Source organism: Nymphaea colorata, chromosome 10 (assembly GCF_008831285.2).
Source record: "Nymphaea colorata isolate Beijing-Zhang1983 chromosome 10, ASM883128v2, whole genome shotgun sequence".
Classification (NCBI taxonomy): domain Eukaryota; kingdom Viridiplantae; phylum Streptophyta; class Magnoliopsida; order Nymphaeales; family Nymphaeaceae; genus Nymphaea; species Nymphaea colorata.
In genome coordinates, this window is record NC_045147.1 from 22,015,386 (window position 1) to 22,032,480 (window position 17,095).

A 17,095-nucleotide genomic window follows, 5' to 3' on the forward strand; every position below is an offset into this window, starting at 1 on the left:
CCTTAATCTTATCAAGCGTCTCCATTTTCCTGAATTTCTTGATTACGAATATTCTTCTTCTTGAATGCACCTAAACCTGCATCTCCATACCATCTACAAAATGGATCAAAAACACAAGAAAGGGTTAACGTTTATCAATATCAAACCTGCGTTTGAGACTTGAGTTAATCCAAGCCAATAAACGTATAATATTATTTTGTTTTGGCATCAGTTGGTTAGAACAGAGAAAGGCACATTAAAGAGTATCTTTTATTAAGTCTTACAGGCAAACAATAAAATTTTGGTCTGAGGAAGGCGTAAGTACTCACTATTATTGTTATTGATCACCGAAAGGAAAAATGAAATTTCAGAAGATTCTTCGCTTATTCAACAAGAAAATTCTGTCTTGATATGGATTGTAAGAGAATCGCAGGTTTACATCAGAAATTTATTTCCAATACAATAAATGGATAGCTTCTAGTAGCGGGAAAAGGTAAATTGTTTGTTGAAAGTGAGAATGTAGTGTTTCTTCCGCCGTTTCACCACCTCCTCTCTTTTTATATAAATGGTTTATTGGGCGCTTACTGGACGTTAACAAAGCGTCCTGACTTCCGATCGAAAAGTTGGGGCTTCGACGGTTTCCCGGCGTCGGATCCCCCCGTCTGGCCAAGGGAGGCCGCTTTTTGGATTTCTTTTCTCCTTTGAAAACCATCTACTATTCTATGTGGTACTATTTCTTCTCCTCTTTGCGCTAATCATCACCAACATCATTGTCATGATATCATCATCATTTGTTTTTTGGCTTTTTTTGTTGGTCTTTTAGCACTGGGGCGACCGTCAAGTCCGACGAGGAATTGTTTTTCCCGGCGAAGCACAAGACGGGCTTTCATCGTTTGACTGTTCTGACTGTAGAAGTGAGGAAATTGCCGTTTGTTCTGGTGGGAGTTGGCATTTCCGGCGAAAATTCAAGTGGGCTGGTCTTGTTTGGTTTGTTTGCGACGGGCTGCAAGGTTTTTTCTTCCTTCCTCCTTCCTGGCTCGTCCGACTGAAAGAATAGAAGAGCATCTTGCGATAATTGAGCCCCTTCTTTTTTTCGTCTACTTTATGCATTTGGCTGTGGATAGTTGGTTTTTTTGCTACCGGCGGTTACTGCAGCCATTTTATGTACTAAAAAGACAAAGAACCGTGACCCACCAGAGTTCCCGCTGTCAATCTTCCCAACTGATAGAGGACTCTGATATTTAGTATCGATTCTTTGTTGAAATTTTCTATCCTCCTAGAACGTGGCCCATGCTCAGCAATACCATGAAGACCAACATTTGATGTGCGCGAGCAGAAGAAGAAAAGAAGGGGCAAAACGGAAAAAGGACGGAAGGAAGCCCATCGTTTCTTTTCCATCTTTCCAGTATCTTGGTACTGGCTTTCTTTTTGTTTTTTAATAGGAACTGCCAATGTGTCCTCTATGTGAGTTTGTCTTTCTGTGTTACAGGTTCGTGGAAGCTTAAGTTTTGTGTTCAATGATTGGACATTATTTCTTGATGGATTAAAAATACTGTGTTTTAGGAACTAAAGCTAAGACGCCCTCTGAATAAATCTAGATCTAAACTTAGCTTTGGCCGCAGTTTCTTTTGTTTAAGCTGATATGGATGAAAGTTAGTGATGTTCACTGGAGCATGTTTTTCTAAGTTGACGTCTATTTCGGGATTGTTGGTGGAAGATCAATTGGGTGGGGCAACTAGAGGACGATTACTGGTCATTATTGGGAAAATTAATTGGGCATTGATGAGATCTTGTGATTTTCAAAGTAGATCTGTTATTAAGACGTCTTTTGGTTTTGAGTTTTGTAGTTAATCCGTGTAAGACCCTACACCCGGAAATTTCAGCGGAATCTTAACTCTGGTTTCCTTGCTTCGAACGGACAAATTTACTTGAAGGGAAACCTGGTGTCTAATATTTCAAAGACCATACAGGTGAAATGGTTTAACGCAGGAAATTTTTATGGAATCGTTCTGCTATCAAGACCGGTAATAGTGATATAAAGGTTTCTCTATATTGCTTGATATGCTGATACAATAAAGGAGCGACATTCGGGATACTTTGAGTTGCTTGGAAGAATCTTAAGCGTCTACCGTGGGTGGGGATTTAGGAATGTGTTTCCCCGTTTGGTATATTGAGCTTGCCACATTGACCAGCCTTTGGAGAATGAAGCAATTCGCTTTATGAGATATAACCATTACACAGTAGAATTCAGCCATAATTACTGTGTCAGTGATTGATCCTTCTTATATGTTTTATCTACCCTTTTGAACTCATAGGTTCCTTCTTTGCAGCTGCTTGCATTAAAGGTTGGTTTGAACTTAAGGGTTTAGATGGAACTGAAGGATAAGCAATATTTGGTTGATTTAGTGATCAAGTGGTCTTGAAGTTGCTTTATTTTTTCTTAAGTCTATGGACGTGAATGCTGCATCAGCGTTGCTGATTTTGTCATAACATATGCTGTGATTTACATCTTTTTTGTCATCCACTTATTTTATATGGAACGGCGTGCATCAGTGTTGCATTCAAGAACAACAGCAGATTCATATTTATGCACTTGTGAATGGCTGCAGTAGGTCACAGAAATCTGCACAACTAGGTGTACATGGTTGTGTTTGTCTTCTCTTTGAAGGAAAGAAGCATGCAAAAGCACAATACTTTTTGTACAAATTTATATGCATCCCACCAAAACCAAAACCAACAACCATCTCCTTTTCTCATGTACATAGACCTGACACTCTTTCTTAGCTATTGTTTCTTTTGCTTGTTGGTGCGTGCATTTTTTTATGGCTCGGAGGCTTCAAGCATTCTATCTGGAACTTCTCTTTACTGCATCTATGGTATTTTCATCTTTTTTTTTTTTATAATTTTGCTGTTGTCTTTCCCATTATTGCTTACTGTTTCTGACAAAATCATTTTATGTTATCAAGTTATAGGGATTGGCATGGACCAGATGATTCTTGGCTTCTAACAGGGTGAACCTAATACAGATTTCTTGTAAATGGATAGAGGCAAGTTACAATATTATGTGACTGATCTTTGAGTATTTTTATTTCTAGAATCTAGATGAACGGACTTGAGCAGATGAATCTTCACAATTTCTAATGCAGGGTTTTCTTCTTTCATTTTTTATGTTAGGCTGATACTTTGATGTGACTCCATTCGATGTATCACTTTGATTCTTTTTACAGTTGTTTCGATATAATCTTTGTTATATGGTTTAATATAGTTTCTTCTTGGTTTGTTTAACCATGTGACACTTGTTTTATTTCTGGTCCTTGTTGTTTCTAGGATACCCATCTTTTTCTGGAAGGTGATATATATATATTTTTATTGGATGTATTACTTTCAGGACAGAATCATAAGTATTACATGGTATTGATTAGATTCTCTAGGTCTGTTGGTGTCCTGGGCCACAACTTTGTTGTTTTTACCAGGCCATTGTTAACCTTGTTGCCTGTGGTGGTCCTTTTAGGCAGTTAATTTTCTGCTGCCGACTCTGTGTTTCTGTAAATGTGTTTAAAAGTTGGCTAGCTCTTGTGAATTTTTCTCTTTGTCCCTTCTCTCTTTGTTATTGGGTGTGAATTATGTTGCCTATGGCCGGTGCCTAGTATTTCTAATTACAGCGTGAACTGTTAAAAATTTCAAGTTGGTTTTGTTCTTGTTGATCCATGCCGAATGTTCTTTTGCAGAAAGGCCTGCAGAACTTGGTCTGTACCGGGAATCACCTAGGTTTTGTCTTTGGCTTAGATGTCTTAGTTGACCCCAGGGGCTGGCATAACTTTAGCTTGGATTTGAGATATAGATCCAAAATATTCCAGCATCCATGACAATCCTGTGTAGTTGTTGAAGGCGCGATGATGGATTTGGCTCATGCCTGCCTCTTTCTGGTTGAATCAGTTGTCCTGATCCTCTGGATTTTGCACTGAATGATTCAGACTGTGAAGTTGCATGGTTTTTACTTCCTTGTCAGTTGTTGCTTTGACTAAGTTGTGACTAATTTGCTGAATGAAGATGTTTTCATGGACTCACTAAATCTGTACAATTAAATTCTATGAATTTGATGCTGTTTTTCTGAGGAACTAGTTAATGATAGTCTTCAGGTTTCTTGATAATTTTTCATTTGTACATATCACTTTATACCAGCCTAGTTTCTACTGGCTAATGCATGCAAATTTTAGATGGTTCTCTAACAACTACATTCGTATGGGTTTGCTGTTATTTAAATTCTCTAACCTTAAATGCCTCCAAAGTCACAGAATCTCTTCTCCAAGAGTAATTCTATTCATTTTTAGGAAAATGTGAATTCTATGTCTCAGTCATCTGAAGCTCCCCTTTTGTCAATTTTCTTTACATTTCGTCCACTATTACTACCAACTTTCACCTCGTTAACCAAGCTTTCACGTATCTGTTCTGTTTAACTAGAGGGTTCTATCCTCTGCGTCTTCAGACTTTAGTTTTTCCACTTCTCTTGTAAATCCCTGATTTTTCATTTTTACTTTCACCAGCTACATTCCTTTGAGTGCTTCAGGAGGACGAAAATTTTGTTTCTTTTCACTTGGCGTCTATGAGCCATAGCAATTGTGTGCATTAAGGAAACTAAAAGGATTATATAAATAAGTTGGAATGGAAGATACAAATCTGTTGATAAATGAATGCCAATCTGTCGAACATTACTTATCATGTCCTGTTTTATGATCTGGTTGGATCTTGTAGTCTAGATAATCGTGTGTCATGACATGTTTAGGGGAGTAGGAATTAGTGCTTGTACAAACTAGCAAAGTGAATCCATCTCCAACAGTCCAAAAAATGAAATTGTAATATTTTGGACCATACATAAACACCACAGCAAATAAGATTAAGACATTTATGGCTTAACATGTAAATGACAGATTTTGGCCATATTCAAACTTGCTCACTTTGTATCACAAGAAAATCATATGCAATGAAGAATTAGAAATCCTGGAAAAAATAGAAAAATATTCTGTGGAGGAAAATTCTGACAACATTTTTTCGGATCTATTGAAACAGTTCTTCTATTACCCTACCAAGGTACCCGATTTATGTGATACTTGGCAATGAGGTGATATTTGGCATTTGGTCATCCTATTAATCCTACTGTAATCGGAATGACTTATTCTCATGCATGTTTAAGTTTGTCTTGTGTTCTACCGCTTTTTTGCTAGTTGTCTGGTTATTTGTAATAAAAGATCCATTTGCCCAGTAAACTCTTATGCTTTCTCTTCCAACTTCAGCCAACAATTGATGTTGGATTATGCAGGGCGAGCAGCAGACCTCAAGGACAGTGAAGGAGGGTATTCTCTAATCAACGGTTCAGAAGACGTGCAGATAGGTTTATATGACAAGCCCCTTCCTTGCTTTGGATGTGGCATAGGATGGTTCTCGTGAGTCTTTCTCTCCCTTTCTATATATATATGTGTGTGTGCGTGTGTGTGTGTGTGTATATATATATATATATATATATAAGTCTTCATGACCCATTAATAGCACAACCAAAACAATTGGGTCATCTCCCTTCCACCGAATATTGGCAGCTGTCCTTGTAATCTCAGTTCTCCAGTTGTCCCACCATAAGGTTGTGAATATCAAATTACATATTACTGCCTTTGTTATCTATATATTACCGTTATACCTAGTGGATTATGTTGATATAGAGTAATTATCCCTATTGTTTCAGAAAAATAACCATATGGAGAAGATCTATGCAACTGATTTTTTAGGAATCAAAACTTGGGTGTGCTTTAAAATTCAACGGGCTAAAGTCTTCGTATTTTAACCCTAATGGTTCACACTTCACCGACAAGCATGATCAAATGCAGTCTTTTTCTAAAAGTAGACTATGACAAGCACGTCCTGAATGTTAGTTTTGCAAAAGAATAATTTAGAAACTTCATAAATCGGCATATTTCAGTTATTCTGCATACTGTTGTACATGAACAGAAGGAATGGGGATTGATATGCCCTATGTTGTTTGCAGGTTTCTGCTAGGATTTGCATTCCCTTTAATGTGGTACTACGCCACAATCCTCTATTGTAGTAATTACTACCGCAAGGACCCAAGAGAGCGAACTGGCCTTGCAACTTGTGCTATCGCTGTAATCTCTCTCTCTCTCTCTCTCTCACACACACACACACACACACACACACACACACATACACTCTCACACCCACACACATGCACACACATACATAGATACGCACACCCAACTGGGAATGGTGTTTATAGTACGTCATATTTCCACTGATTTCTGCAGGCTTTGGTGTGTACCGTAGCTCTCTGCATCACCATGGCTGTACTGTTATTGTTGTAAAATTTGGGACGATGCTTATTTTGATGATGGTGGATGGGATCGTATCGACTTTTGCTGCATGAGGAACCTGGGGCATTGGAGTAGATGGAGAGTGCTGGGTAAATAACAGAAGGGTTGCAGCCCAGGCTTCATGTAGTGTGAGTTTGTATCTTTGATGAAACTTCAATGATCTTACTTCCTCACGTGCCTGGATTTCTTTTTACTGCATGGCACCGTTTCCGGGGATGAGGGTCGCGTGCTGCATAAATTTTACATAAATTTTCCAATTAGTGTTTTAAAGTCATTTTTTGGAAGTTTGTTTTGAAATTTACCATTCTAATACTTTCCATTTTCGTGGTTCGAAACTACAATGCATCTTCGTCGAGATTGATTTATTTTGGCATGTAAAATTGTAAATAAGAATTTATAACCTATAAAATTTTGAGGCTTTTAGATGATTGCATTTTCAAGTTTTATGAAAGTTCTGTTTGGATATTGGAAAAGAACCCATTGGGAGTAGATTTTTAGCGTTCAAAGTGCGGAGATGGTATCCGTGTAGCCAGTGAACTATATTCACTATACAGCTTTTGGATGACATGAGAAGAATCTTTGGGGCAGAATCTCAAAACATTATGTTACAATGTATCATCAATCTGCCCTTTCTTTGGGCAGATTTTTGAATTATTAACAATGTGTTATTGTTGCCAAATGGCCGCGCTAAGTAGACTACGCTCACTATATAGCTTTTTTGGGTGACATGAGAAAATCTTGTTTAAGCTTAGAACTCCCAATGTGACTGCATATATTTTCTTCTGTATACTACAGTAAGTTCTCTACCACCAAATGCCTTATCAGGCTCCTTTGCCACTTCTCTTTCGTCACCATTTTGGATAAGCAATGGCACAAGAAAGAAGAGGATGGAGTCATGGAAAACGTTCTCCATGTATCTGACTGCCAGGGGTACGCTTAACAGGCGACGGTAACTTCCCTTCCAATGTGCACTACAAAGCTTAAAACATGTAAAATTATCAAATAGAATATTGGCAGAAAACAATAACCTATCAGGGAGATGGTAAATTAGCATAAAATGCTTCCTAAAGGAACTTTGTATCAACTTAGATCTACTAAGCAATTGCCTTCAGTGGGTTGTCCTCAGGCTTCCACTGTTTTTTGGTGGATATGACACGTTTGAACATTTCTTTCCCGCCCTAAACAATGAGAAATGCCTTAGTGTTGTCTCTATCATTTTGTAAGTGGCAGCCATTAAACACACTATTTTTTTCATCTGAAAATAGAACCTGAGCTGATAAAATCTTTAAAACACCGAGACTCCCTCAATGTTAAGTAATAGTATTTCCGGATGCTTCAGACCTTTCTAAAATATGGTGTATGACATTATGTTTGAAGAAACAGGCATCCAGGTCGTAGTAGGTCACCAGGCATGAAGGCTGTAAAGCCCCAATCACTTTCCTATGATGCTGGGAATCCGATCGAAGTCGCAGAAAAGGCAGCTATGCTGCTGTACCTTTTTTACTCCTACCCAGAAAAGAAAGGATTTTATGGTCAAGGAAATGGACGGAAAAGCAAGAACGGAGCAAGCATTTCACTATAATTGGCGTTACAGAAGCCTCAAGAAACACAAAATGCTTACTGGGTAGATAAGAAAGAGTTCCGCTATGCACATCGCCAATGCCGGAAAAAAAAAAAAAAGGAAAAGCGGAATTTTTAACCCACCATTAACGGTAGAAGCAAGATAAGACCACACAAAGCACGACACAAATTCTCCTATCTGCAAAAGAGGCAGAACATCGCTTCTCAAACAAGTTAGCGTTCATTCAGACTGATTAGTTCATCACATACGAGGTACGTGAGCTAATCTTGCTTGCCTTGTACTGTCATTTGAACCATCCGGAGGCCAAATCGCACCAACAAAACAGGAGGCACCTGGTTCTCCCCTTACTCGTAATGGACGCCTCCATTTCAACTGCATTGTTTCATAGAAAGGGAGTGAGAAATCTCTGTCCGACTGAAAATCCTGAGTTTCTTTTTTGAATGCTAAAGGATTTTTCCAGCAATCAAACTGGTTCTTTCTCTCTCCTTCTCTCTCTCTCTCTCTGCTTCTGATTTGTTGTGTGCTTTACATCCATTGCTCTTTAGTTGGAATGAATTCTTTTTCAGGTCTCTCTCTCTCTCTCTGTGGTTCCGTCCATACTGTATCCTCTGCTTATGGACGTTTGATTACCCAAGATTTTACTTATCAAGATGAAGTAGGGCATACCTTCTATTCATGGTTCTAGCAAACTGCAGATTCTTGAATCTTGTATCTAAGTTATCTTTTATGCCTCAAATCCTCGGATGTCAAGTCACATTCAGGGGGCTTGACTTGAGCTTTGTAGATTTTAAAATGCAAAGATTACAATTTTACAATGTAATTTATGCTTCTTTAAAACAAAAACATTCGGGTCATTGTTAGAAACTGAAATTAAATGTTGGAGTCTTGAATTTAAGATCACAAAACTCAGATCACCTTGAATGTCATGGAAGACGACTGACTCTTTTAATTTTATTGGGTTGCTTGGGTTTCAGCGTTGCCCATATGACGCCCAATTGAATGTACCCAACAAGACTGTCTTTGGTGCCTTGTTTTACTGCGAGAGGCAAATTGGGCAGGTTAAGATGATTTTAAGAGCAAAGCAATTGTTTCCTGATTTAGAGAATTTTGTCGCAAATTACCAAGAGCGCTTTTGATTCCCTGTTTCTGGAATAATAGGTAGAACAGAACCTCCAATTTGCTGTTTCATGGAACAGGCAGCTTCAATGATCTCTACCATCCAAAAGTTTAGACGAAGGATCGGATTCGAGCAATAGTTTCAAACCACCAATCGATTCTTCAGTTTCCACGAACACCGGTGAAGAACAAGGGAATTGTGTTGTTTGCACAAGCCAAAAACATCTAAACCTGTGAAGGTGGTGGAGTTGCAAATAGTCATGAATCTGGCTGGTAATTCAAAGTCGGCGGAAAGTTGGGTAGCAATAACTCGTTCAAGCAGGGGCACAAGGTTTTCTAGTGAAAAACTCAGGCTGCCAACATGGAAACTCTACCAGACGTAATGGTCTGTGGGAAAACAATTCCCCAATCTGTTCATGACCTCAGTTTTTCAGATCCTGGAGTAGAGGTGTTAGTTCAATCTGCTCAATGAGCGCCTTGGCTACAGATGAAACAAAATGGTGTTCCCATAAGTGATGAATCCGCTTCTGTAAATTGTATTGAACATGAGAGGTTCTCCGATTTGGATTGGAGAAGGAAAACTTATCTTCTTGAAGAAAGGTTCTGTATAAGTCGGATGAAGCTCTGGTGGTGCCACCATTGGTTCTGCTAATTTGGGTTTTTGATTGTGCAATTAAGTTTGCTGTGACGGTATGTTACTGTGAGTTCTGCGACGGAGCAGAAGTTGTGGCCACGCAGACGCAGGTTCGTGCATTCATGGCTAACTGTATAACTTCTGACTAATCACAGGCCAGGAATGTCTGCCATTAACCATAACCGTATCTGAAATCTTTCTTCCTTATTCTGCCCAGAGAAATAAATGCTTGCGGCGCGGCCAATAGTTGCAGAATCTAGCAACGAGTCGTGTGGTTTGGTTACTCCCGTACCTTCAAACTATGTCTTAATAATGTTTCGATTCTCTTATGCATTAATCTGTGGTACTCTTTTACGGATGTTTGATGAGATTGAAATCGTAGAATTTTAAAATTAAATTTTTCATATTTTTATGAAATGAGAATTACGTTATCGTTAATCAAATAAAGAATTATGAATTTTGGAAGTATAAGTTCATTCTTTAATCAAAATTTTCTAATTGTGATTATATTTTAGGGTGAAATTATGATCCCATACATTTTAATTTTTTTTAATGTCTGTAAGACGCATGTCATGATGGTTTTAAGGTTATCAATTATAGAGTTTTAATTATTGTTTATTCAAACACATCATTTTCAATTCTCAAATCAAAATTATAGACCATCAAACAAACTGAAAAAAATTAGAACTGCATTTTGTTTCTTTTAGAATCAAAGTTCAAGGTCATCAAATGCCCCCCTAGTGATGGAAGTTACTCTCAATGGAAGCAAGAAACATTCAAATGAAAAAGACGAGGAATCGTTATGAATTTTACGTGACACTAGTATAGACTTTTGATACATTCTTTAAGAATTTTTGTTTGACCAGTTGTGCTAAGCCAGTTATTATATAGATTAAAGATTTCAATTGATTTTATCCCCTTGTGCTACCGCTTCAATCATGGAATTACATGGTTTAAAAAAAATTATTTACACGTAACAATTTTTAAATTTGTCCAAATTTCATAATTTTTGTATTTACTTTAATTTACATATTTCTGTCATCTAAATATATATATATATATATATATATATATATATATATATATATATATATATATATATATATATATATATATATATGAGTAAAGAAGCCAACTCAAGGTCTCTTTAGCTTCAGCTCCGTCTCCATGTTTATGTCCAACTATGTTCCGTATGAAAAGTTGGCATCAATTTTCTTGGGAAAAGCTACCAAATAAAACTGCAAATATATTTTTGTAGGCAATAAAAGCCCGATTTTTTCGACATCTAAAAAAAATAATTTTTACGGGAAAGAGAATACCATGCACGTCTTGTGTGTGTGGACTAACTCATGGGTCTATTTGCTTAACTCGAGTTAAAGGAATACCTGCGATTTTATAATTAAATAGGAAGAAGGAAAAAAGAGACAAAAAGGTTTATAATTCTGAAAATCGCCATCTAAGATAGAGAAAAAAAAAAAAGAGGAGGAAAGTTGTGTGGGATTAAAAAGAAAAAATTTTATGTGGGGGAAGAGGAGAGGGAAAAGGTTGGGGGGAAAATTTGGGAGGGAAGGCGGAGGGACCTGCTAATTCGGGTTCCGTTTCTTCGGGTTCGAGAGCTCCATCTCTCTCCTCATCGAGGGTTTCCTCCCGCACTGGTTCGTTCCGTCCGCTTTCAACAGACTCCCACCCCTTTACCAAGTCAGTTTGTCCAGTAAGCTCTCTCTTTCTCTCTCTCTCTCTCATTTGTTTGTTCCGCATGTTGGTTGAGATCCCCTTCTTTGAAGTGATTGTGGTGGCGGTGATTTGCTCAGGGTTAGGGCTATAGATTGCGAGTAGTGAAGTCCAAAAATGAATTTCAAGCTCTCTCTTTCTCTCTCTCTACATGTGTGTGTGTTTGTGTGAAGTGGCAAGTGTCTTTGTGTAAGTGGATGATCGTGTTATGGAGTTATGAAGGAGGAGGGTACGGCCGCAATTTTCTACTACTATGCGTTGATTTATGGATATCTAGGGTTTCGTCTGGTCGCTAGGTGGTTTTGGTTGAAGGGTATTGCTAGGTTTTTTCTTTTCCGTTATTTATTTGGATGGTTGTTGGATTTTGTCCTTTGTTCGTATGTGTGTAGGTCATGCGTTCCTTTTTTATGGTTCTTGTTCTTCCTTTTGTTATCTGACAGTGAGATTTTGCAATTCAAGGGTTCCCTTAATTTTCCAAATTAGAGAAAATAGGTTTTGGCTGCTGTACATTTCTTTTTAACAAATGTGTTGATGTTCCTGATTTTATTTATTTCTGGTTGGAAATGGAAGAATTCTAGACTGTAAGGCTTTTTTGGCTGTTCATTTTTATATATCAGTTTAATCAGTTTCTGTTTGAAGTCATGAATTGGTAAATATTTTGTCACATTTTGATTTTTTAGGGTTTGTTGGAGTTGGACTCATCTGTCGATGAATTATAGTTTTAAACTTGGTTATTCCTTTCTGTGCTTTGTTAATCAACTTCTCTAATATTTTTATTTCTTATATGCATTCTCGTCTCAATCTTTGTTCCCTCTTTCCTTTTAAATCGTGGACTCATGTTGAAATATTACTTTCTACAAACCGCAGAACTGCTGAACTGTTGATCGTGCAGGTTTGCTGTTTCGTGTTTTTCATAGTGCAGGTTTCAACTGCTGCCCTTTTTCAACGAAAGAATAGAAATACATGTTTGGTGCATAGCAGCATGATAATTGTTCCCAGTGTCTGCAACTACACATCCTTTTTAGGTCTTCACGTTCATTCTGTTTGTTTGCTGTGAAGTGCTATGCGACTTAGAAATCTTTTGTTTCTCTGTGTTGTTGCTTTTAGTTGGGCTGAAGTCTTGGTGCTTTTGCATTGAAGATTACGTTTCCGGTCTTCCATCGTGGATGATGAGAACCCTGACTTGGTAGCAATTCAGACATGTGACTGAAGTGCAGTCTTGTGCCTTCCTCACGAGGAGGTGCCTTGGACTGAGACCGATTGCTCTTTCATGATGGGTTAGTGAAATTTTAGTTGCTCGCATGGTGGCAGAATTTCTGTACTGACCGACCATGAGGGGATTTTTCGTGCATTAGTTCTGGCAAAGGAAGTTTGGGCAGGTTTGATATACAGAAAGTTGAAATGGAATGCAATAAGGATGAGGCCCTGCGGGCTAGAGAGATAGCTGAGAAGAAGATGGAGAGTAAGGATTACACTGGAGCCCATAAGCTGATTTTAAAAGCAAAGCAACTGTTTCCTGATCTAGAGAATGTCTCACAGATGCTGTCTGTTTGCAGCGTTCATTGCTCTGCTGAAACCAAGGTCCATGGTGCTGAAATGGATTGGTATGGAATACTACAGGTTGAACCAACAGCGGATGAGGCTGCTATCAAGAAACAATATAGAAAGCTCGCTCTGCTTCTTCATCCTGACAAGAATAAGTTTGCCGGTGCAGAATCTGCTTTTAAGCTGATTGGAGAGGCGATGAGAATTCTTTGTGATCAAGCAAAACGAGTAGTATATGACATGAAGAGGAATCATGCAATGACTAGTACTAGACCTGGTCTGCCTAGGAAGCCTGCACATACTCGTAGTTCCGTGCGAAAACAAACTGCATTTCCAAAAGATTCTATGAACCATACTGTTCCACAGTACGCAGGCATGAATAGGCAGCAACAACCTCCACCATCAAATCCTGCAGCAACATTTTGGACTATGTGCCCTTTTTGTTCCATCAGATACCAGTATTACAGGACCATCGTGAACAAAGCTCTGAAGTGTCAGAACTGTATGAAGCCATTCATTGCTCATGAGGTCAACATAACAGGTGCTGGGTTTGGAACTGGAATGGGAATGAACCAATCATTCTATCCTCAAAAGAATGATGCCACAACTCAAGGAGTTGGTTTTGGTCCTCATAGAGTTCCTCCGCAAGGAGTTTTTGGAACCACCCACATGAGTTTTCATGGAAACGTCTCTGGTTCAATGCCATCAAAAAATACTAATGAAGTTAAAGATTCTGAAATTAAAGGTGCTCAGACCAGGAACCATTTTGATGCTGAAAAGGTTGATGAATTAAAAAAAACCGCTTGTATGGAGAACCAACGCACAGGAAGCAAGACAGGCAAGAAACAGAGAAAGGTTGAATCTGAATCCAGTGAGGATGAGAGTGCTGATGATGAAGAGTCTGAGGAAATTAACTTGAAGGAGCAATTTTGTGCTGAAGAACATGCAGGAGTAAGCTCTCAACACCCAAGAAGATCTTCTAGGAATAGGAAACATGTATGTTATAATGAAAATGAAAGCGAGGATGATGACACTGTGAGTTTTCCTCCTTCTAAAAGGGCAAAGACGAGTGGAGCATCTGAAGGCAATTGCAAGAGTGAAACGGATTTGGATCAAGGTGAAAAGAGCAGTGATGAAGAGTCCAATGGTACTGCTCCTAAAGCTAAGGACAGTAAATCAGCAGCAGGTATTTCTAGAGAAGAAACCAAGACAAATTCAAAGCTAGAGGAAAACAATATGAAAGAAAATGGTTGTGAGATTGATAAAAAAGGCACAAAGGAGAATCCGTATGAAAATGATGCCGATAGTGAAGATTCAACAAAGGAGAGGATCTTTATATGTCCTGATACAGAATTTCATGACTTTGATGCTGATAAAACAGGGAGCCATTTTTCGCCTGATCAGGTCTGGGCTGTGTATGATGATCTACATGGGTTGCCTCGTTTTTATGCTATAATCAGGAAGGTCATCTCTTCAAACTTCAAGGTGCGGATTACATGGCTGGAGCCATCTCCTACTTGTGAAGTGGAGCAAGCTTGGTTTGATGCCGAGTTACCAGTTGCTTGTGGAAGGTTTTCCCTTGGAAAAACTATGATCAGTGATGAACATCCAATGTTTTCTCATCTGATGACTTGTGAGACAAGCCGCAGTAAGGAAATTAAGATCTACCCTCGTAAGGGTGAGATTTGGGCCCTTTATAAGCACTGGGATATCAATTGGAGCTCTGATCCCGAAAACCACAAGGAACCTGAATATGAAATGGTTGAAATCCTAATTGATTATTCTGATGATACGGGTGGTGATGTCATACGGCTGGTAAAGGTGGGAAAATCTGGAAGCTTGTTCAAGAGAATGCTAAATAAGGGGTCTCAGATCTTGTTTCACATTCCTGGTGGCCAGGCCTACAGATTTTCTCATCAAGTCCCTGCCTATAAAATGAGGGGAGATGAGGCAGAGGATGTCCCTAGAGACTCCTTTGAGCTCGATTCTGCTGCTTATCCTTCTAATTTTAAAGATTCGGTGCCTTCCGAAAGCTTGGATGAAGGTGAAAATAGAGAAACCTTTTCAGAGGGTCATACAGTCAATTCTTCAGACCATGTAAGCACCAGCCGAAAAAAGGTATCTGTTTCTGGTCTGCACAAGCCAAAAGCATCTTCACCTCTCAAGGATATGAAATATGAAGAAAAGGGAAAAGATGTGCGGATGTATGACAATGTGAAAAGCAGTACACAGGTCCCTGGAGATGCAAATGGATTGCTGCATAAAAAGCCCGAGCAAGTTGACACCAGTAAGCAACCCATCGATGAAAGAGCCAAGACAAACAGTAATGGTGTACCTAAGTCCCCTGAATGCTCTCCAAGGGTTTATGTTAGGAATTCTGTGAATACTAGTAAGTCGGGAGTGAAATTCAGTCCTGCTAGTGACTCTAAGCAACCTAAAGCGACCTCACCATCTGCTGAGAGCCCTGGCCGAGCAAATTCCAGAAGGCGCTTGGTCAATGATGCAGGAAATGAGCATGCTGTTAGTGGTTCTAAAAAACTTCCAGGCACAGAGTTCCATGACTTTCAAGATGACAGGTCGATTGATAAGTTCCGGGTGAACCAAATCTGGGCAGCGTATGACAGCATTGGTGGGGTCCCTAGGTTGTATGCACGAATAAAGAGGGTGGACTCTTCAGCAAAGAAAATTTATCTCACATGGCTACAGATTTGTTCCGACAAAATATCAGAGGATGAACAATTATGGCTGGATGAGGACCTGCCTATCTCTTGCGGGGTGTTTAGCTCTAAAAACGTTGACAGTTTTGGTCCAGAAAAATTTTCTCATCAAGTAAGAGATGACCCAAGTTGGAAGAGAGGAAAATATGGGATCTACCCACGGCAAGGTGAAGTTTGGGCTATATACATCAGTTGGAGTAGTGGATGGTCTAAATTAGATTTCGAAAGGCACAAGTGCTCAATTGTGGAAGTTGTTGCTGACTATGCTGCTGGAAAGGGGGTCACAGTTTGCCATCTAGTAAAAGTGAAGGGGCATCGAACTGTCTTCAAGCAAGGCAGGAGGAAGGTTGAAATTAAGCAGCTGCTGGAATTCTCTCATCGGATCCCTGCTTTTCAGTTAACAACTGAAGTTGGTGGAGAGTTGAATAGATGTTGGGAGCTTGATCCTGCATCCGTTCCACCGGAGCTTTTTGCGTGAGGACAAAGTTCAACTCGGAAGTTCCCGCCCCATCTCCCTCTGGTAACTGACCTATAAATATTTTTCCTACAAAGCTGTGCTGTTGAAAATGGTAGATAGGGGCTTCGCGTGATGAGATGAAGCAAGCCTGAAAGGTGAGTAGTGGTAGTCACCCTTCCCTTTTGTTACTCTTGCTTCTTTTGGGCCTGCCGACGATCTTGTTATACTTCCAGTTGTCGATTGATCATTCGGTTACACCCTCCGTGCATGTATTGAAGTTGTCTCATCCGTGTGTCTACTCTTGACACAGATGTCCCCAAGTTTTAGGGGTGGTGAACCTCTTGAGTTCTGTGTTGCTCCTCCCGCTCAACTAATGATAACAGAATTGAGATCCTTGAATCAGTAGACATATTCCTTTTCTTCTACTTGGTTTCTCTTTTTTGTAGCATTTTTTTTTCTGGGTTCTCTGGTTCTCTTACCTCTTTCTCGGCGCAGATCCTATGTAATACGATCGCAGCATTTCCGACTCTCAGTTCACCGGATAGTGGAGGGAAAGAAGGCTATTTTAATGCTAAGTTGCTAACCTTGCACCAGTTAATTACAAGTCTTTTTTTTTTTTTTGTAGATTTTTGTTTCAATTACGGCCTTTTGCTGAATTTGATTAAATGGATGGTGCATTGACATTTTCCTTGGAAAAATTTCCCCTCAAGCCTCCATGGAGTCCAACACTTCTACTTGAGAAAGTTGCCAAAGTGGCTGTCTTCTAGACAAACTCGTTTCCTGCCGTCGTGGATCCATCTGTATATCATGCAAGATTTTCCCTGCATCTCCAGACCTTTGGCTAGACAATGGAAACGCATGCAAAGTGTCCCCTACTTGTTGGGGTTATCTCCCTCCAAACCAATATGGGAGAAAGTTTCATCAGCGAAGCATGTCAAAGGGGTGTCAAATGGTGGG

The 17,095-nt window shown here is 39.3% G+C and overlaps 2 protein-coding genes across 9 annotated transcripts; both read left to right on the plus strand.

Moving 5' to 3' along the window:
* Positions 1 to 477: 477 nt before the first annotated feature.
* On the plus strand, positions 478 to 6,653 carry LOC116263139 (60S ribosomal protein L18a-like protein). Of its 6 annotated transcripts, none has more exons than XM_031642744.2 (6): positions 478 to 706; positions 803 to 989; positions 2,946 to 3,026; positions 5,271 to 5,420; positions 6,014 to 6,131; positions 6,291 to 6,653. In XM_031642744.2, exons 4-6 carry the CDS (start codon positions 5,281 to 5,283, stop codon positions 6,345 to 6,347), a joined length of 315 nt encoding a protein of 104 aa, XP_031498604.1. In that variant the 5' UTR covers positions 478 to 706; positions 803 to 989; positions 2,946 to 3,026; positions 5,271 to 5,280; the 3' UTR covers positions 6,348 to 6,653. The 6 variants fall into 6 exon arrangements, with proteins under 6 accessions (XP_031498604.1, XP_031498605.1, XP_031498608.1 ...); XM_031642745.2 differs by having other exon boundaries at positions 2,952 to 3,026; XM_031642748.2 differs by having other exon boundaries at positions 481 to 706; positions 2,952 to 3,026; positions 5,297 to 5,420.
* Positions 6,654 to 11,200: 4,547 nt separating this feature from the next.
* Positions 11,201 to 16,563, plus strand: LOC116262257 (uncharacterized). Of its 3 annotated transcripts, XM_050080059.1 has the most exons (3): positions 11,201 to 11,399; positions 12,287 to 12,341; positions 12,527 to 16,563. In XM_050080059.1, exon 3 carries the CDS (start codon positions 12,821 to 12,823, stop codon positions 16,157 to 16,159), a length of 3,339 nt encoding a protein of 1,112 aa, XP_049936016.1. In that variant the 5' UTR covers positions 11,201 to 11,399; positions 12,287 to 12,341; positions 12,527 to 12,820; the 3' UTR covers positions 16,160 to 16,563. The 3 variants fall into 3 exon arrangements, with proteins under 3 accessions (XP_049936016.1, XP_031497295.1, XP_031497296.1); XM_031641435.2 differs by lacking the exon at positions 12,287 to 12,341; XM_031641436.2 differs by lacking the exon at positions 12,287 to 12,341 and having other exon boundaries at positions 12,560 to 16,563.
* Positions 16,564 to 17,095: the final 532 nt, after the last annotated feature.